The sequence below is a fragment of the Pan troglodytes genome, chromosome 20 (assembly GCF_028858775.2).
Source record: "Pan troglodytes isolate AG18354 chromosome 20, NHGRI_mPanTro3-v2.0_pri, whole genome shotgun sequence".
In the NCBI taxonomy this organism is placed as follows: domain Eukaryota; kingdom Metazoa; phylum Chordata; class Mammalia; order Primates; family Hominidae; genus Pan; species Pan troglodytes.
The window spans coordinates 38,752,341-38,772,296 of record NC_072418.2 but is presented as its reverse complement, the minus strand read 5'-3'; the positions used below and the strand labels follow the sequence as shown (position 1 = coordinate 38,772,296).

Sequence of the window (19,956 nt, the reverse complement as noted above, 5' to 3'; positions counted from 1 at the left end):
GGCTGGTGGCCCGCACTTCAGGGTCTTCAGGGAGAAGAGGACTAAGACACTGCAGTCTTTTAGCGAGCAAGGATCCAGGCCTCTGGATCATGTGAGACGCCTGGGTCTCCGAGGTGGGGAGGCCAAATTCCAACATGTGGAGCTGCACACTTAGGCTCCCTAGCTGGTGTAGTCAGTATCAGCGGGAAGAATGCAGCAGAGGAGCACGCGCGAAGAGGTTTGACCGAGAATTTTTATTGTGTCACTGCTCCCCGTCCGCCTCCCGCACATTCCGGATAGGCTAGGCTGGGCACGCGGCCCCCGAAGCGGTACGTGTACTTTCGCCCCCCGCTCTTGCGCACGATGTCGCGGCGATAGTAGTAGCGAAGGCCCCGGCTCAGCTTCTCGTAATTCATGCCCGGCTTTCTCTTGCGCTCGCCCCACAGCCGAGCCACCTAGGACAGAGGCCCGCTCGGTCGGAGTGGGAAGGGGCGGGGCTTGGCGATAGTGGGGAGGGCCGGGCCTGGGGGCGGTGTGCAGTGCAGACCTGGGCGAGGCCTCGCAGAGCCCGGTGGAGACTGGGTTGGTTGAGGCAGGAGTACAGGCGGGAGATTGGGTTTGAGAAGGGTTGGGCGGGGCCTCGAGTGGGCCGGGGAGCGGCGGGGCCGAGGGCTACGCGATTGAACCTAGCCCTTGGGCGGAGCTAAATTGAACTAGAAGAGACGGGGCAGGATTTCGCTGGGCAGGGGAGCTGCCCCACCTCTTTGGGGTCGCACAGCTGGAACTCGCGGCTGTTGCCAGTCCAACGGATGCAGCTGCTACGCGCCCCGTCGTGGAGCAGCTCCAGGAGGAACTGCCACAGCTGAATGGGACCTGCGGGATGAAGGGAGGGGCACACTCAGTCTTCCTGGCCCTAGATCACACCACTTCAATGATCTAGAGGTCCGGGTCCTCCCAACTCGGGACCCAGGACCCGAGAAGGGGATCCGCCCCCCCTTCTCTGAGATCCAACAGTCAGCCTTGGAGACTCAAGCGTCCAGGGCCCCAGTCTCAGAGATTTAGGAGTTTGGCCTCCCCATCTCGGAGACCCAGGAATCTGGGCCTTTATCGCTTTCGTTTTATATAATCCAGGAGCCTGGGTCCTCATCCCCTTGGTCCCTATAAGACTACCAGTTTCTTAGCCCTCTCCTCCCCAAGGACCTGGAGTGCGGGCCACCGGCCCCTCCTTATTCGAGCCCCTGGTCCCTAAGCCCCCCCTCACTGTCAGTCTCCCGGGCCCCGCCCCCTTAGGTGCCTGGGTCCCGGCTCAGGACTCCAGCTTCGCCCTCCCCGCAGTCTTTGCGGCCCTCTCACCTCGGTGGTTAGTTTTGGGGCATCGAGCCAAACTGGCACGGTCCGACTGCGGGCTCGGTTCGGAGAAAACGGTGAGAGCTGAGCTCTGGTACCGCTTCAAAGAGGTGGTGCCACCCGCATGCAGCCCCGGGTTCCAGGAGGTGGTACAGTCCGGGCCCGCGGGCCCGCCCCACGAAATGGTACAGTCCGTGCGCGGCTCCCCGCCCAGGCCACTGCCCCAGTAGGTATCGCCGTCCGGCCCCACAGAACAGTCCCAGCTGGTGTTGCTCCCGGCGGCCTGGGCGCGCGACCACGAGGTAGCCCCTCCCGCCACGGGGACGCAGTTCTGGCCCGCGGCGCCTTCGGAGCCGGCGGCGGGGATGGGGCCCGGGCCGAGAGGGGCGGGGCCCAGGGTCTGCGAGGCGCCGCTCCAAGAGTCCCAGGCTGTGCACGCCATGTCTGTCCAGTCCCCCGACCACGGAAGAGCCTGAGAGTCGGGCTCTGTGAGGAGTAACGGATCCCGAGTGAGGGGAGCCCAGGTGCCCCCTCAAAAACTCCAGGGTCTAAGCTCTCAACCCTGGCACTTGGGGCCCGGCTGTCCCGGATCCAGGTCATGCCACCTTGAGGGCGCAGGTGTTCTCAGTCCTCAAAGATCAGGGAGTCTACACCTCTAGCCCCGGTGCCTCGGGACCCCAGTCCCCACCTCCCACCGCCTCTCCCCACACTCACCCGCCCCCCATGGAACTTCTGGGTGCAGTAACGCGGAGCCCCAGTCCAGCTGTGGGAAGCTTGCCAGGGATGAGCTTGTACCTGAGTTTAGGGAGGACTGTGAGCAATGAAAGAGACCCCTCAACTACCCACTCTCTAGTCTCTACTTGTCAGGGACTGGGAGTTATGGCCCCCCCAGCCCGTATTTCAGCACCCCGCGCCCCCTTTTCCTTCACCCTCAGGGGTCAAGCACGCGGCCCCTCCCCACCCAGTTCCAGGAACCTAGGCACGCCCCCCTCCTCCCTTTGCCCTAGGATCCCAGCCTCCCCGCTTCTTCTCCAGCACTTAGGGGTCCCAGCCCGCAGCCACCTTTCCAGCATGTCTCTGCTGTCGCTGTCGGCGTGTCCCCTTGGAGTGCCAGATCAGGGAAACAGAAGCCTAATTTGGCTCCTTCTGCAGGCGATAAGGGATTAGGGTCAGCAGAGGCCCCACCTGGACACCCTCCCCACACACGTTGTGGCAGCCTCGGCAGCCTACCAAGCCCTGCCAGCTTGTTCCCTGGAGGCACTTCCTGTGGGGGTGCCTCATCCCAGTTCCACAGGTCCATGGATGCGATGAAGGCCTTCTGAATGTTCTGGGTCGGGAAAAGTCCAGATGGCAATGGGTGAGCTGGTGACACTTGGAGGCCCTGGAGTCTGGGCCCCAGCCCTAGCTTCCCTCAGAGCCAGGAGTCCAGGCCTCCGCTCCCTCCTTCCCCAGGAGCCTAAAATCTTGGTCCTGGGAGTGAGGGACCCCAGCTCTCTTCCTCTGTTAGACCCAGGAGTCCAGGCCCCCGGCTTCTTGGGAGTCTAGTCCCCCAGGTCCTTCCTAACCCAGACACCCAGGCATCTAGTCCTCAGTTCATGGCTCACCTCTGGCGGGTTCCTCTGCCCCCAGCCGGGGGTCTCAGCCCCATTTCATACCATGCACCCCCCTCCCCCAAGGGCCTGGGCAAGGGGGAATTTTCCGAGACGTCAGAGCAGGGGTCGCAGCCAGGCTCAAGTTGCAGGGGCAGGGGCGGGGCCGAGCCTCGACCCCAGCCTTGGGGATAGGTGCTGGCCTCTGGGGCTGCCCTGCTGCAGGGGTGGCGTGGGCTTGGAGCGAGGCTTGGGGAACAGCGGGCTGGGTGAGGGCAGGGCGGAGGCTGGGAGAAGTTTACGGGGTGATGGGGGCGGGGCGGGGGGCTTGGTGAACGGGCTGTCTGCCTCAGGGTCTTGATCCTGCGACATGGGGGGAGTGAGGGGAGAGGGTCTGGGGTCAGCTGGGCTAAGCTGGGCTTATCTGCAACAGGAAGAGGGATTTCCGGCCAGATTCCCCCACCCGCCCCCAGCGTCAGCTGACGTCACAATCGGCAGAGTAACTGCGGGGGCGTGGAGCAGGAGTGAAGGCCCACCCAATCCCCCACCAGGCCCAGTAGGGAGGGCGTCCTGGGGCTGCTTCCCAGGAGTGCCAATCGTAGCAATATTGACATCAACAATTTCAACAATAACAATAGTAGCAATAACAGCCAACATTAAATGAGGGCTCATTGTGTGAAACCAACTGTGCCATACCCCTTCATTGAATCCTTCTATGAGGCGAGTACAATACATACTCTCATTTGATGAAGGGGGAAGGTAAGGCAGGCATCCTCCCACTGCTCTCCTTCTCCAGACCCCATGCCCTTCCGCGCTGTAATAGTTTAGGACAATTGGGGAAACTGGAGTATGAACTGAATATGAAATATCATAGAATTCTTTTCTTAGATTTGATAATGGTATTCAGGAGGAAAGATATCATTTAGAAAATGAACTCAGAGATGAAATGTTATAATGTCTGTAACTTGTGGTTGGGCGCGGTGACTCACGCCTGTAATCCCAGCACTTTGGGAGGCTGAGGCGGGTGGATCATCTGAGGTCAGGAGTTCTAGATCAGCCTGTCCAACATGGTGAAACCCTGTCTCTACTAAAAATACAAAAAATTAGCCGGGCGTGGTGGCGGGTGCTTGTAATCCCAGCTACTCGGGAGGCTGAGGCAGGAGAATTGCTTGAACCAGGGAGATGGAGGTTGCAGTGAGCCAAGATCATGCCATTGCACTCCAGCCTGGGGAACAAGAGCGAAACTTCATCTCAAAAAAAGAAACAAACAAAAAAAGTCTGTAACTTGCTCAAATAATTCAGCAAAAAACAACAAAAAAACACAGCTATACATGTAACATATACATACATACATGAAATATTTAGGACATACCTAAACTATAAAATTGTTCATGTAAAATTCAATAACTGGGTGTCCTATATATATATAAAATATTTTTCGAGATGGGGTCTCACTCTGTTGCCCAGGCTGGAGTGCAGTGGTGCGATCTCAGCGCACTGCAACCTCTGCCTCCCGGGTTCAAGCAATTCTGGTGCCTCAGCCTTCCAAGTAGCTGGGATTACAGGCAAGCACCACCATGCCCGGCTAATTTTTTGCATTTTTAGTAGAGATGGGGTTTTGCCATGTTGGCCAGGCTGGTCTCGAACTCCTGACCTCAAGTGATCCACTTGCCTCGGTCTCCCAAAGTGCTGGGATTACAGGCGTGAGCCACCATGCCTAGGCTAATTTTTGCATTTTTAGTAGAGATGGGGTTTTGCCATGTTGGCCAGGCTGGTCTCAAACTCCTGGCCTCAAGCTATCCACCTGCCTTAGCCTTAGTGCTGTAATTAGAAGCATGAGCCACCACCGTGCCCAGCCATCCTGCTGTATTTTAATAAGTATGTAATATTTACCATTAAAAATAACTTTTGCATATCGGCATCTTCCAGTCCCCAGCCCAGCCTCTTGATCATTAACTACTTGCCATTCTGGAGAGCGGGTGGCATTGCTCCTCCTTCCATTTTACAGAAAAGTAAACCGGGGGTCCCATGGAGTGGGAGTGGGACTGGGATTGGAATCAGTGTGGGGTAAGCCACAGAGCCCTGGAGCATCACTGGTCCCTCTATCTGTCCAGCGCGGAGGCCTGAAGGGAGTCCTGGCTTCCCGTCCTTGAAGCTGGCCTCTTGTCTGTCTCTCCATGTCTCTCTGCCCTCTTTCTTCAGGTTGGCATATCTAAAGCTGGGTCTCTGTTGCCACGGGCCTGACTCCAGTGAGGCTTTGTCACCTGGTCTCTTCTGACATCTCTGTCCCTCCCCATCTGTCTTTGAGTGTTCCTATCTCATCTCCTTGTCCGTCTCCATCTGTCTCTTGGTTTTCTCCCCGTCCCCCTTCCCACTGCACAGTCTCTGATGGTTCTTATCTCTGCCTCTGAGCCTCCTGCTCACAGCGCCATCTCTACCTCTGCTTGCCACATTCTATGTGTGTGTGTCTCTTCTTGTTCTCAGGAAGACTTGTGTGCATTAAAAAAAAAAAGATAAACATTTAGGGGGTACAAGTGCAGATTCCTTACTGGATATATGTCAGTATATCCAGTATACTGGCCTGGGCCTTTAGTGCACCCGAATAGTGAGCAACGTACCCAACTGGTAACTGTTCAGCTTCCCCCACGCTCCCACCTTTTGGAGTCTGCAGTGCCCCACTCTGCATGTCCACGCGTACCTGCTGTTCCGCTCCCACTTGGAAGTGAGAATTGCATGCATTTGGAAGCGTCCTTTCTGGAGCCATCCTCTCTTCCCATCTCCTCCCGTGACCCTATGCTTGCTGTCAGTACAAGGGGGGTCAGGGGTAGAAAAGACTAGTGATGGGAGGAAGGGGCTTTGAGGATCCTGGGGCTGGGTGGTCTGGCCCAGGTGGCAGGGGGCTAAAGGGCACTTCCTGCCAGAGAGGGAGGCTCTCACCCTCTGACCAGACTGGAAAATGTGACGTCAGAGAGGGGGCAGTAAGGCGGGGAAGACAGGAACAGGAGAAATTTGACACCTCTCCTGGGGCACCTCGGTCCCTGAGAGGCCTTGGTATTGTCCATCCCCCGACTTATGCCCCACAAAGTCCTGCCCAACCTGCTCCCTCCTAATGGAGGGTTCTGATGGCTGTGTCCCTGGGAGACCCTCCACTCCTCCCCATACTCAAACCTGCCATCTCCCTCCTCTGGCCCAGTCCCTGCCCCAGCCTTCTTCTAGACTTCCAGCCACAGTGGTGGTCGCAGGGCGTTTTTTTTGTTTTTTTTTTGAGACAGAATCTCACTCTGTCGCTAAGGCTGGAGTGCAGTGGCACGATCTCAGCTCACTGCAACCTTTTACCAGGTTCAAGCGATTCTCCTGCCTCAGCCCTCCCAAGTAGCTGGGACTACATGTGCCCGCCACCACGCCCAACTAATTTTTGTATTTTTCAGTAGGCACAGGGTTTCACTATGTTGGCCAGGCTGGTCTCGAACTCGTGACCTCAAGTGATCTGCCTGCCTCCCAAAGTGCTGGGATTACAGGCGTGTGCCACCGCACCCAGCCGGTCACAGGGCCCTTTCTACAGCGCACATCTGTGCTGCCCAGGACCTTGCTGCTGCTTGAATTTTCTCAGCTTTTTGGGGCTTGTTGCTGCCTTCTGCATAAAGCTTAAGCTCTCAGCCTGGCATTCAAGGCCCTGCACAGACACCTCTTCAGACAGGCAGAGGCCAGCTTGGAGCTGGGAAAAGAGGGGAACAGACCCCAAGTCTCTGTTCTATCTGTGGGTCTCTCCTCCTTTTTCATTTCCCAGCTCCAAGGGAGAGAACAGAGACCAACAGGGATATAGAAGCTTAGAGACAAGAAATGGAGGGGTACCCACAGAGACAGAGATAGAGGTGCCCACCGAGACTTAGAGCACGGTGAGCTGGCTGGGCGTGGCAGACTGGAGAAGCTGGAAAGCCCCAGAGGAGACCTGGGGGTGGACAGTTCCTTCAGGAAGGGCCCCCTCACCCACAGGTCAGCGCCCCCATCCTGCCCTGACCACTCTGGGCTCTTATCGTCAGGGCATCGGGCCTATTTTCTGCCACTGGACCTTGAGCTCTAACGGTGCAGGGCCCAGGACTTTGTCACCATTGTGTCCTCAAGCACTGTTCAGACCCTTGGTGAGAGTCTGCTGGATGGAAGAGGGCCTAGAAGGCTGTGAGCTCCAGAAGGGAAGGGCCTAGATCTCCCACCTTGGTGCTGAGAACACAGGAAGTAGCCAGGACACGGGGATGGGCCTCAGCTTGGCTTCACCCTTGCCATTGGCCCCCCTTTCTCCTCTGGAATAAGCAGCACTCAGCATGTGTGGAAGAGGTTTGAAGAGGGAATGGGTGCGCAGGAAGGGCTCAGAAGCCCCCGCCTGGGTGTTTGCCTGGGTAAACTCTCAAGACTCCCCACCATTTCCAGCTGTGGGGAAGCCAAGCCCTGCTCCCCACAGCGTGCTTCCATGCCCAGCCAGGGGTGGAAATGAACGTAAATTTATTGAAACTGGTTTTGGGGCAGGGGATGGGTGGACAGCTGGGGGTTTTCCAAAGAGAACTGAGGGAGGAGCCAGCGCCCGGCCAGGTGGGAGCGGGTGCCTGGCCACAGACCCTATCTCAGGCCCAGCTTCTTCTTTTCCTTCTGCTTCTTGCGGACCACGTCCAGATTCCGGTCCTTCCACATGCTCTTGCGAAGCTTGATGGGGCGCGAGCCCACATACTTCCCTGTGGAGACAGAGGGTTCAAGGCAGGCTCGGGTCAGGCTTAGGCCAGCGCCTGCCGCGCCTGCAGTTCCCAGGGGAGGCCGCACCCACCATTCATCTCACGCATGGCGCGCACGTAGTCGCTGGGGTCCTTGAAGCTGACGAAGCCGTAGCCCTTGGTCTTGCCTGTGCGCTTGTCACGGATCACCTTGGCCTTAAGGAAGGATGGGAAGCGGCTGAAGGCGCGTGCCAAGATGTCATCGTTCACCTCATTGCCCAGATCCCCACAGAAGATCCGGAAGTCATCTGGGGATGGGGAAGAGATGACATCAGAGGATGCAGAGGCCTTGCCCAGTGTCTACCTTGTCTGAACGATCACACCTTTTCGGAGGTATCTAGTCTCTGCCTAGGGACCTCTTAGTAATAATGGTCAACACCTACTGACCCTGCGCCAGGAGCTCTGCTGGCACCTGGAGGGGTGTTTCCATTTCTGGCACTCCCAACCATGCTTTTACACTGAGGCACAGAGAGGTGAAGTCACTGCCCACAGTGACACAAGCAGGAAGCGGCAGAGCTAAGACAAGAGCTCAGGCATCTGGCTCCAGTCCTTACTTTTAACCTTGAACTGCACTGCCCTCCCCACCCCAGGGCCACCTCACTCATTCCTGTAGTAACACCCTTAACTCTGCCCTAGCCCTGGCCTTTCCTCTGAGCCTTGGTGTCCCTTGGTCCCCTGGACCCCTGTCACCCACTGGCTGCCCATCATGGCACCTCAGGAACATGGGCTTCATCTTTCCTCAGCCCTGCTTCCTTGGCAAGGCCTGCCCTAACTCCCCCTTGAGACCTGGACATGCTGCCTGCTCCTCCGCCATGGCTGCACCCAGCTGACATTCTCATGCTGCCTCTGAGTTGGGCCTGTGCTTCCACTGAACATGCTCTGTCCCAATGAATCCCTGTCCCCACAAGGGAGGGGATGAGGAATATGAGGCTTAAAAGGCTAAGTGAGCCAAGCACAGTGGCTCACGCCTGTGATCCCAGCACTTTGGGAGGCTGAGGCAGGTGGATGACTTGAGCTCAAGAGTTCAAGACCAGCCTGACCAACATGGTGAAACTCCATCTCTACTAAACAATACAAAAATTAGCTGGGTGTGGTGGTGGGTGCCTGTAATCCCAGCTACTCGGAAGGCTGAGGTGGGAGAATTGCTTCAACCCAGGAGGCGGAGGCTGCAGTGAGCCAAGATTACACCACTGCACTCCAACCTGGGTGACAGTGCGAGACTCTGTCTCAAAAAAAAGAAAAAAAAAAACAAAAAACAAAAGAAGAAACAAAACAAAACCAGGCTAAGTGACTTGCCCAAGGTCACAGAGCTAGGGTCTTCTCTGGGCCAGGTAGACGGTCCCAGGAGAGGGGGCAGAAGTCAAACACTGAAGCAGGAGGGGTCCATCTCCTTCCTCAGCCATTGCACGGCTGCCCCATGGCGTCTGTGATATGGGACACTCTAAGCACAAGTTAGGCAATGCCAGGAGCAAACAACCGGACAAACTCAGAAGGTGGGACATCATACATGACAACTGCCCCGGACACTTCAAAAAATATGTACAAAACAAAGAGGTAGGAAAGAGACCGTTCTTATTAAGATATAATCGAGGCTGGGCGTGGTGGCTTATGCCTGTAATCCCAGCACTTTGGAAGGCTGAGGCAGGCGGATCACGAGGTCAGGAGTTCGAGACCAGCCTGGCCAGCATGGTGAAACCCCGTCTCTACTAAAAATACCAAAAATTAGCCAAGCATGGTCGTGCGCGCCTGTAGTCCCAGCTATTCGGGAGGCTGGGGCAGGAGAATTACTTGACCCCGGCAGGTGGAGGTTGCAGTGAGCTGCCGAGATTGCGCCACTGCACTCCAGCCTGGGCAATGGAGCAAGACTCCGTTTCAAAAAAAAAAAAAAAAAAAAAGATATAATTGAAGGACATAAAACTGCATGCATGCTGGTTCAGGGCAAAAACATTAATAGTTCTAACAGAGTTTTGGGACACCTAGGGAAATACAAATATAAACTGAAAAGAAGATACCGAATTAGTTAATGTTCTTAGACTTGATAATAGTATTATGATATGCAAAAAGTATCTCTTTTCTTTTCTTTTTTTTTTTTTTTTTGAGATGGAGTCTTGTTCTGTTGCCAGGCTAGAGTGCAGTGGCCTGATCTCGGCTCACTGCAACCTCTGCCTCCTGGGTTCAGGCGATACTCCTGTCTCAGCCAACCGAGTAGCTGGGATTATAGGTGCCTCCCACCAAGCCTGGCTAATTTTTTTGTATTTTTAGAGACACAGGATTTCACCATGTTGGCCAGGCTGGTCTTGAACTCCTGACCTCAAGTGATCCACCTGCCTCCGCCTCCCAAAGTGCTGGGATTACAGGTGTGAGCCACCATGCCTGGCCAAAATATCTCTTTTCTTAGGAGATAAATACTGAGATATTTAGAAGTGATTAATTCACTTATAACTTGCTTCAAATGACTGAGCTAAAAACAAAGAAACCATATACATACACAAAGAGGAAAAAAGTGAACACAGCAAAATGTTAATTGCAGAATCTAGGTGGTGGGTAGACGGGTGTTTACTGTGCCATCTGTGTTTAAAATTTTTCCCGGCCAGGCACAGTGGCTCATGCCTGTAATCCCAGCACTTTGGGAGGCTGAAGCAGGAGAATCACTTGAACCTGGGGGGCGGAGGCTGCAGTGAGCCAAGATTGCGCCACTGCACTGCAGCCTGGGCGACAGAGTGATACTCTGTCTCATAAAAAAAAAAAAAAATTTTTTTTATCCTAAGAGTTGGGAAAAAAAAAGAATGCTCTCTGAAGCCAGGCACCTCATGAGTAAAACGGGCTACAAAGCCCCATGTCCCCGTCACCTCCACCAAGCTCCGGCCCATGGCTAGGTGAAGAACCAGCCCCTGAGCCATAGCCTCCCCTCCCCAAGGTGGGCTAACAACAGCGCCCACCCTACTGAGAGGGTTCACCCTCCCAGTCTGCAGCCCAAGGACAGCAGCCTGGTCTGACCTTGGCCGAGCCACGCCTGACCTCGAGCTTCAGCAGCTTACCTGCATCCCACTCCAGCAGGCTGGGGTCCTCCCAGCTGCTCCCTGCCGCTGTGCGAATGCACCGTTTCAATTTCTCTGGCTTCCCCTTCTTCTTGTCTTCACCCAGGGGCTCTGGGACCTGCAGAGGAAAGGGGAGAGGTGCAAAGGGGTTGGTATTGGGGTCTCCCACCGTCCTTTGGTCCCCGGCCCTCCTGCCACCACAGTAAGGGCTGGATGTGCTTCTGGATGTGGGGCACATGTGTCCGCCTCCCTCCCCTGGGTCCTCCTGCTGTCCGGTCTGTCTGTGTGGAAGTTCCTGGGCTCCTGTCTGCCCCCCGTCCCTTCTGTCCCTTCACCGCTAGGCTCCCTGCTTACCTCAAGAGCCATGAGGCCTGGGGGTGGCTCTGGCCGAGGGGGCCGGGGCCGAGGACGCAGGGACAGGAGTTCAGGAATGCGCAGCGGGGGCAGGAGGCCGCGGACGACCTCCAACGGGAGGGGCAGGGGCTCAGGCTCGGGCAATGGCATGGCCAGGGCCAGCGGCAGGCTGGGCCCAATGACTGCAGGGCCAGCTGGGGCACCTCCTGCCCCCACGGCCACAGCCGCGCTAGCCTCCTCCAGCCCAGCCGCCGCCGCCACCACTGCCTCTTCCTTCTCTTTCAGGCCCAACCCCAGGCCTAGGCCCAGCTCTCGGGGTGCTGCTGGCTCTTCCTGTGGGTAAGAGGAGAGCATGAAGGGGGCCGGCTCACAGGCTCAGACTTTACTGTCATCTCCATTCCATCCAACAAAGAAAGGGCCTGGGGGCCAGAGAGCAGCCAAGAGACACCCAGGCAGAGAGTCTCCAGCCAGACAAACACAGAGAAGGAGAAACACAGGCAGAGAGAGACAGCCACAGACAAGAACATCAGTAACAATCAAAAGAGAAATATTCCAATAGCATGTGTTTCTCTCTGTACTCTCTTCACAAAAGGAGAGAACAGATTTTGCCACAGAAAGATGCAGAAAGAGACAGAGACAAAGGCAGAGTGAGAAGGTAGAGAAACAGAAAGTCAGGAAAGAGGCCAATTCAGACATAGCCCATTGGGCCAGGATGGATGGTCTCCCCGTCCACCGCACATCTGACCGTTAGTTCCCTGTTCACACTCACCAGAGGGGGCCTCAGTGCAGCCATGGAGCCCAGCGGGGGCCCTGGAGCCCGAGCCATTGGTGGCAGCATCATGGGTGGTCCAGGGGGCCCAGGCAGAGGGGGGCCCACGAGGGCCTGGTGAGGGGGCCGTAGGGCCATAGGGCGGGGGCCGGCTGCTGCAGAGGAGAGAGCGGAATCTGTCAGGGTGTTAGTGGGGAGTTCCAGGGCCTGGGGGGAGTTATGTGGCAGGGATGATGACCCTGGCCCCTCACCTGCTCTCTGTAGCACGTGGGGGACGAAGGCTGGACGCAGGATAGGGGCCCTCTGGGGGGCCACAGCTGTGGGAGAGAGAGATGGGGGTGTGTGTCATGGGGGACGGGCACTTGGGACAAGGTGTGTGTGTGCATGCGTGTGTGTGTGTGTGTGTGCACTCTCAGCATCAAGAAATCCTGGAGAAGAGTCTGGGGAGCCCTCCTGAAGATGTGGGGGCCTCTCCCCTGGTTCATTCCATGAAAATTTACCACTGAGAAGCTCCTCTGGCTCAGCCCTGTGGCAGGCAATGCTGGGGACACACCAACAGACCCAGGGTTCTCAGGGAGCTCCTGGTCCAGAGGAGGAGGGAATGGAGACATCACTAGAGAAGGAGAGCCAATGGGGACCAGGGCTGGAAGCAGGGAAGCCCAGGCAGCGGGACCAGTGCTAAGAGAGGGGAGCCCTCTGACCCAGCCAGGCCCAGGGAAGGCTTCCTGGAGAAAGGGACCCGTGAGCTGAGACCCGAGGGGCAATGAAGTGTTAGGCAAGGGGTGAGTGGGAATATTATTGGCAGGGAGAATATTTGTAAGCAAAACCTTTCCCTTTTCAGTTTAGTGTAACTGTAATAGAAGCAGTGGGGCTTAGAGAGTGTCATGAGAAGGGCTGAGCAGCCAGCAGGCACCCCAGTAGAGCTTTTTTGTTTTTAAAGCACAGCATTCTTGGCTGAGCCATGGGTGTCCTCCTGAGGGCACTGGGGAGCCACAGCAGGGTTGGAAGCTGGGCAGGGGAAGTAGGTCAGATTTGCATTTTGATCAAAACCATACTAAAAAGTAAGAGACATTACAACTTCTCAGAGATCATCAGATTAACAAGTATAACAGGATTTAGGTAACATAAGTAGCACGTTTGGTTTAACCGAGATTATACCAGAATTTTACATCCAAGTAAGAACACGCATCCTTTTCATACATATAAGGAAGTAATGTCCTACAAATTGACAGTGTGAGTAAAGGTTACCTGAAGAACAAAAGGTGGAATGTAGAAAATGGCCTGGGGGGGAAGGATGGCTGGAAGATTACAGCTGGGTGTCAGTGAGCAGGGAGAGAAGGGACCTTAACAAAAGCACTGCTGGCACATCCCAGAAATGTTCGGGCTGCTGGGGATCTCTCCCTGCAAGAAGCAAGGTCATGTAGGGTTGTGACTGCCAGGGGAAAAGCCTGGCGCTTGTCTCAACAGTCCGTTCATCCCATCAACAGACAGTACATAATGCTTCCTATGTGGCAGATACTGAGACTTCTGCCCCTCATGGAGCTTTTATTTTAGAGGATGCAAAAGATGATAGCCATAGTAAATAAGAAATTATATAGCTTGTTATGAGGTGTTAAGTGCTGTGGTAACTGGGAATTAGGACTGACAGCAGGAGGGTTGGTTTGCAATGATCAGGTTAAAACAAAATTGACATCATCAGAAAGGACATGATCAGGTTTGTGCTTTCGGATGACAACATCAAGTTGGGATCAAAGGCAAAGGGTAATTTAGAGCAAGGATTTAGGCAAGAGGCTGAAGTCATGTAAACAAGAGTGCCTGATTAAATGTGGGGGTCCCTGGCCCCAGACTCACCTGCCCGCCGCAGGAACATGGCTTCTCGAGCCTCTGGGCTGTCCAGGTGACTCCGATCACCAGGGCCAAAGCCAACTGTTGGGAGGGGAGAGGCAAGGATGGTGGGAGGAGAGTCCTGTGCACACCTTTTTACCACCCTGCCTGATTGCCCAACCCCCTCACCTTGCTACTCTTTACTTACCAGGGCCTACAAAAGGAGGGCCACCCACCATGGGAGGAACTACTGTGGCTGCAGCAGCTGCTCGGGCCTCCAGAGTCTGCTGGACCTGTCGAGGAAGAGGTCAGGGTGAGGGGCCTGACTCAGCATTCCCATCTGCTGCGGCCAGCTCACCCCAAGAGACCAAGAGCTTCATGCTTTGTGCTCTGTATGTGGCTGGCTAGCTCAGGTCTTAGCTAAAATGCCACTTCTCGGGGAGGCTTTTGGGATCACACTAGGGCTCTCTGAGCAGCAGCTTCTCTCACCACCTTATTTCATCTTCCCCACAGCACTTAGCACCCACTGAAACTGTGTCCAACCTGTCCTCCCCATCTCCCATGCACAACCTCCATCCAAGCCACCATTAACTCCTGTCTAGATTACTGTACTAGCCCCTTCCTCCATCTCCTGGCTTCTGCCCTTGTCCCTTACAGTCTTTTTTTTTTTTTTTTTTGAGACGGAGTCTCGCTCTATTGTCCAGGCTGGAGTGCAGTGGCACGAGCTTGGCTCACTGCAACCTCCGCCTCCTGGGTTCAAGTGATTTTCCTGCCTCAGCCTCCTGAGTAGCTGGGATTATAGGCGCCCGCCGACACGCCCGGCTAATTTTTGTATTTTTAATAGAGATGGGGTTGCATCATGTTGGCCAGGTTGGTCTTGAACTCCTGACCTCGTGATCTACCCGCCTTGGCTTCCCAAAGTGCTGGGATTACAGGCGTGAGCAACCGTGCCTGGCCGCCAGGGTTCTTAAAATGGCCATAAGGCTCTACAAGATTTGGCCTCACCTCTCTGTCCTTATCTCCTCCCACTTTCCTCTTTGCTCACTCCACTGTCACTGGTCTCCTTGCTGTTCCTTGAACACAACAACACAACAGGTATGCACCTGCCTCAGGGCTTTTTTTTTTTTTTTTTTTGAGACGGAGTCTCGCTCTGTCACCAGGCTCCAGTGCAGTGGCGCAATCTCGGCTCACTGCAACCTCCGCTTCCTGGGGTCAAGCGATTCTCCTGCCTCAGCCTCCCAAGTAGCTGGGACTACAGGCACGTGCCACCACACCCAGCTAATTTTTGTAATTTTAGTAGAGATGGGGTTTCACCATGTTGGCCAGGATGGACTCGATCTCTTGACCTCGTGATCTGCCCGCCTTGGTCTCCCAAAGTGCTGGGATTACAGGTGTGAGCCACCACGCCCAGCGCCCAGCCTATTTTCATCTTAATAATTTCTCTCTCTTTCTCTACTAGTCATATATAGTTGGCTACTGAGCACTTGAAATGTGACTAATGAGAATAACGAACTATTAAATATAAATTTTAAATATATCAGAACAGTCTCGTCGTTGCAGAAAGCTCTACTGGACAACATGCTCTAGAATATAAGCTCCCACAGGGCAGAAATGTCTCTCTCAGTCATTACTGTGTTCTCAGAGCCTGGCATATAAAATATTTGTCATGCTAATTAGTCAACAAGCCAAAACGTCAACAGCTCTCTGTACACAAACACCTACTCTGTTCGAGGCATTGTGTTCCCTGACTTATATGCCTTAGCTCAGCCGTACCTGCTGGTATGTGTTGGTCGCGATAATTGGGCGGATCACAGGAGCCGCTGGGACCTGCATCGCTTCTACTGTGGGGACCGTGGGGACCGTGGGCACCGCAGGCACAGCAGTTGGGATTCCAGGTACTGGAGCCCCCAGAACTTCCTGCTCAAACCTGGAGGAGTAGAACAGACATCAGCGCTCAGGACCTCGTACCAATTTTGGAACTGTGGGTATATCGCGAGGGGACCCTCACCCCTGCCAACCTCTCCCCTATCCCCGCCCCCACAATCCCGAAGGTCCCACTTCCCCATGTTAGAGCCGTATCTCCGGCCTATCGAGGCCTGGAGGCTCCGAGATTCGGTGGCTCTGGCTCTGGGACGACTTTTATCACTCTCTGTCGCGGGCCTTACAGGGCCATCTCCGCCTCCATTTCCTTCAAGCGTTCCTCGCCGCTTTTGCCCGGGATGCCAGCGCCAGGACCCGGGACCACGGGTCCTCCTGCACCCGGGAGTCCCGGGGCTGGCCCCGCCCCAGCCATCGCTGCCGTCGTCGCTGTCGCCGCTACTACAGTCTCCGCTTAGCCGCCGCCGCTGGTTCTGCTCTCTACTCTCCCCCTTCGTCCGGGTGGGCTCCCGAGGATGACGTCCAGCAAAAGCGACGGGCGCTGGCGCATGACGTCATACATTCGGGCGCGAGAGCCAATGAGATTTGGCCACACCCTCAGGGGGAATATAGGCCAATCAGAGTGAGAGAAGGACACACGAACGCAAGAACCTGGGCCTATGAGAGCACAGCGGAGAGGCGGCCCCGCTTTCCTGGAGGACCACCGGCTAATGAGAGCGAAGCAAAGTCAGTTGGGCCCATCCCCAATGTGGAATCTGGACCTTTGAGATCGCAGGAAAGTTTGGAGGACCCTCCTGTGCCACCGCAGAGCCCGCGCCGGAAGTTTAAAAAGACGCTAAAGTCCGTGTCAACCCCAGGGTTGGGCAAGGCTGGGAGGCCTGGCTGGCCCCTCGGGGCCCCTATCCTGGAGTAGGTTGACACCCGACCTGTGGTTCCCACGAAGACCGGAGACGCCCGGGAGGAAGCGCCTGACCCGGCTTCCTGGAGGAGGACAGCTGAAGACATTTAAAGATGAGAGCTGTTCAGGGTGGGAGCCAAGGCCCAGAGACTAGTGCAACTCAGAGGAGCACGTCCGTGGGCTTGGTCCCTGTCCTTTCTTGGGCCACAGCTGACCCTTTTTTTTTTTTCCCGTAGCCGTCACAAGTGTTTTATTCTGAGTATTTTCAAACATGCACATTAAGGGGAATAGTATAACGCACTCTTAAGTACATCTCAAACGCTACCAATATTCAACACTTCTGGATTTCACTTGATCTATACTTCTTTGTCACGCGCGTCCGTGTGAAGAGACCACCAAGCAGGCTTTGTGTGAGCAACAAGTCTGTTTATTTCACCTGGGTGCAGGCGGGCTGAGTCCGAAAAAGGAGTCAGCAAAGGGTGGTGGGATTATCATTAGTTCTTACAGGTTTGGGATAGGCTTATAAAGTACATTCTCAAGGGCGGGGAGAATGTTACAAAGTACCTTCTTCTTCTTCTTCTTTTTTTTTTTTAGACGGAGTCTCGCTCTGTCGCCCAGGCTGGATTGCAGTAGTGTGACCTCGGCTCACTGCAACCTCCACCTCCTGGACTCAAGGGATTCTCCTGCCTCAGCTTCCCTAGTAGCTGGGATTACAGGTGTGTACTACCACACCCGGCTAATTTTTGTATTTTTAGTAGAGGCGGGGTTTCACCATGTTGGCCAGGCTGGTAGCAAACTTCTGATCTCAAGTGATCCACTCGCCTCGGCCTCCCAGAGTGCTGGGATTACAGGCATGAGCCACTGCGCATGGCCTTATACTTTTCTTATTTTTATATTTTTTTGCTGGAGTATGTTAAAGCAAATTCCAGACATCAACTCAGTCATAAATGCGCCATTATGTCTCCTTAACAGATAAGAACTATTTTTTTTTTTTTGAGACGGAGTCTCGCTCTGTCGCCCAGGCTGGAGTGCAGTGGCGCGATCTCGGCCCGGCCGATAAGAACTATTTTTAAAAAATACCATTAACGCTGGGCTCAGTGGCTCACACCTGTAATCCCAGCACTCTGGGAGGTCGAGGTGGGCGGATCACCTGAGGTCAGGGGTTTGAAACCCGCCTGGCCAACATGGTGAAACCCTGTCTCTACTAAAAATACGAAAATTAGCCGGCCGTGGTGGCGTGCGCCTGTGGTTCCAGCTACTCGGGAGGCTGAGGCAGGAGAATTGTTTGAACCCGGGAGACAGAGGTTGCAGTGAGCCGAGATCACGTCACTGCACTCCAGCCTGGGCGATAGAGTGAAACTCAGTGTCAAGAAAAAAAAAATGCCATTAACTATGCCATTATGAATACCATCAAATTAATTTCTTAGTATCATCTAACACCCAGACCGTGTTCAGTTTTCCTTGTCTCAAAAATGTCTTTATACGATAGTAGAATCAGGATCAAAACAAGGTCCAAATATTGCATTTGATTGTCTTTTTTTTTTCCTGTCAAAACTTAAATTTTTGCTTGCTCAGATGTTTACCAACAAGAAAAACTTTGAGGCCAGGCGAGGTGGCTCACACCTGTAATCCCAGCACTTTGGGAGGCCAAGGCGGGTGAATCACGAGGTCAGGAGTTCAAGACCAGCCTGGCTAACATGGTGAAACCCCGTCTCTACTAAAAATACAAACATTAGCTGGGTGTGGTGGCGAGCGCCTGTAATCCAAGCTACTTGGGAGGCTGAGGCAGGAGAATCGCTTGAACCTGGGAGGCGGAGGTTGCAGTGAGCCAAGATTGCGCCACTGCACTCCAGTGACAGTGCGAGACTCCGTGTCAAAAAAAAAAAAAAAAAAAAGAAAATTTAATTTTATTGGCTGCCTTGGTTTCTTGAAGCTGCAGTATGAATCAGTACAAATGAATACCTGCCTGCCTGCCATCTTTCTTTCCTTCCTTCCTCCCTTCTTCCCTCCCTCCCTTTCTTCTTTCTTTCTCCATTCCCCCTTTTGCATTCTCTTTATTGAAGAAACTGGATCATTTATCCTATAGGGTGTCACACATTTTGAATTTAACTAATTACATCCTTTTTGTTTCACTTGTTTCTGACTGCCTCCTGCCCCTTTCCCATATGCTTGTAGTGAGAGCTAAGGCTAGATGAGATTTAGGTTTAATTTGGTAAAAGCACACTTCATAGATAATATTGTATGGTATCATATCCCTTGTATCCTATTGGATCCCATCAGAAGCACAAGATGTCTGGTTGCCTTCCTTTGGCATCAGGATTGATCAGTGGTGTCATCCTGGTCTACCTATTTTAAGAAGCCCAATCAACCTTTCCCCTAATAGTTTTAGTAGCCCTTGATCATCATTACCTGTATCCATCACTAGATTAATTAACAGCAAATAGTGGTTTTTGAATTCTAGTATTTTCTCTGAAGTTATTAGTTGTGATTCTTCCATAAATAACCTCTTCATCAGAAATTTGGTTACTTAGGCTGGGCACAGTGGCTCACACCTATAATCCCAGCACTTTGGGAGGCTGAGGCAGGCAGATTACCTGAAGTCAGAAGTTTGAGACCAGCCTGGCCAACATGGCAAAACCCCGCCTCTAATAAAAATACAAAAATTAGCCTGGCATGGTGGCGCGCACCTGTAATCCCAGCTACTCAGGAGGCTGAAGCATGAGAATCACTTGAACCCAGGAGGCGGAGGTTGCAGTGAGCCAAAATCTCACCATTGCACTCCAGCCTGGGTGACAGCACAAGACCCTGTCTCAAAAAAAAAAAAAAAAGTTGGTTACTTGTTCACATATAAGAAAAATAGAGAACATGCTTGATTCTTTTATTTTATATATAAAAAATTTTTCAAAATAATGAGTGGGTTCCTAGTACTCTTCAAAGGTGATTTCAATGAGGTATATGAGTATCAACATGAACTTACACATTCAGGCATATTTGATGTGCTTCAAACCACTGTGGTTCTTTTTGCTGCTCAACATGTCCCACCTTTGGTGAGTGACAGCCCTTCAGACTGGCTCCTGAGTTCCTTTGACTTGGCCACAGTAGTCTTAGAGGACTTCTTTGCTTCCTGGCACAAAATATCCTGGACACATTTTGCACATTTCTTGCCCCAGACCTGGAATCAGCTGTTTTCACAAAAGTCCCTAGTTCTTAGTCAGAAATGGCACTTAGAGACCACAGTCTGTATACTAGTGCTGCTCAGTGTTACTGGGGTGTCATTATATTTAGACCTTTTCAGGGGACTTAACTAGGGAAATACATATTTTTTAGAAAGAGAAAAATCATGACTTTATTCTGATATTTCCAATTCATGTGAAAGACTACAGGGTGTTTACTTGAGTTTATATTTATCTTTTTTCATTTACACTAAAAATCTTGGTCCCCAATGACATTACATCACTACTTATTTGCTTCAGTATATAATTCAAAAAATATAAGGTAGAATCTCAAAAATTTAAACGGT

General features: G+C 53.5%; 2 protein-coding genes across 7 annotated transcripts; both read right to left on the bottom strand.

Annotated features, from left to right (window-relative positions):
• Positions 1 to 214: 214 nt before the first annotated feature.
• ETV2 (ETS variant transcription factor 2) lies at positions 215 to 3,399 on the bottom strand. 4 transcript variants are annotated; one of them, XM_016935697.4, is made up of 7 exons: positions 2,931 to 3,399; positions 2,557 to 2,653; positions 2,389 to 2,472; positions 2,041 to 2,121; positions 1,333 to 1,812; positions 740 to 852; positions 215 to 434 (listed from the first exon to the last, which is right to left on the bottom strand). In XM_016935697.4, exons 2-7 carry the CDS (start codon positions 2,624 to 2,626, stop codon positions 234 to 236), a joined length of 1,029 nt encoding a protein of 342 aa, XP_016791186.1. In that variant the 5' UTR covers positions 2,627 to 2,653; positions 2,931 to 3,399; the 3' UTR covers positions 215 to 233. The 4 variants fall into 4 exon arrangements, with proteins under 4 accessions (XP_016791186.1, XP_063657564.1, XP_016791183.1 ...); XM_063801494.1 differs by lacking the exon at positions 2,557 to 2,653 and having other exon boundaries at positions 2,931 to 3,343; XM_016935694.4 differs by having other exon boundaries at positions 2,389 to 2,653; positions 2,931 to 3,036.
• Positions 3,400 to 7,395: 3,996 nt separating this feature from the next.
• On the bottom strand, positions 7,396 to 16,635 carry RBM42 (RNA binding motif protein 42). 3 transcript variants are annotated; one of them, XM_001160564.8, is made up of 10 exons: positions 15,826 to 16,091; positions 15,434 to 15,587; positions 13,869 to 13,953; positions 13,688 to 13,762; positions 12,088 to 12,153; positions 11,837 to 12,012; positions 11,068 to 11,400; positions 10,714 to 10,831; positions 7,729 to 7,923; positions 7,396 to 7,639 (listed from the first exon to the last, which is right to left on the bottom strand). In XM_001160564.8, exons 1-10 carry the CDS (start codon positions 15,951 to 15,953, stop codon positions 7,527 to 7,529), a joined length of 1,443 nt encoding a protein of 480 aa, XP_001160564.1. In that variant the 5' UTR covers positions 15,954 to 16,091; the 3' UTR covers positions 7,396 to 7,526. The 3 variants fall into 3 exon arrangements, with proteins under 3 accessions (XP_001160564.1, XP_009433609.1, XP_001160516.1); XM_009435334.5 differs by having other exon boundaries at positions 11,837 to 11,991; positions 15,826 to 16,071; XM_001160516.8 differs by lacking the exon at positions 12,088 to 12,153 and having other exon boundaries at positions 11,837 to 11,991; positions 15,826 to 16,635.
• Between the last annotated feature and the right edge of the window lie 3,321 nt (positions 16,636 to 19,956).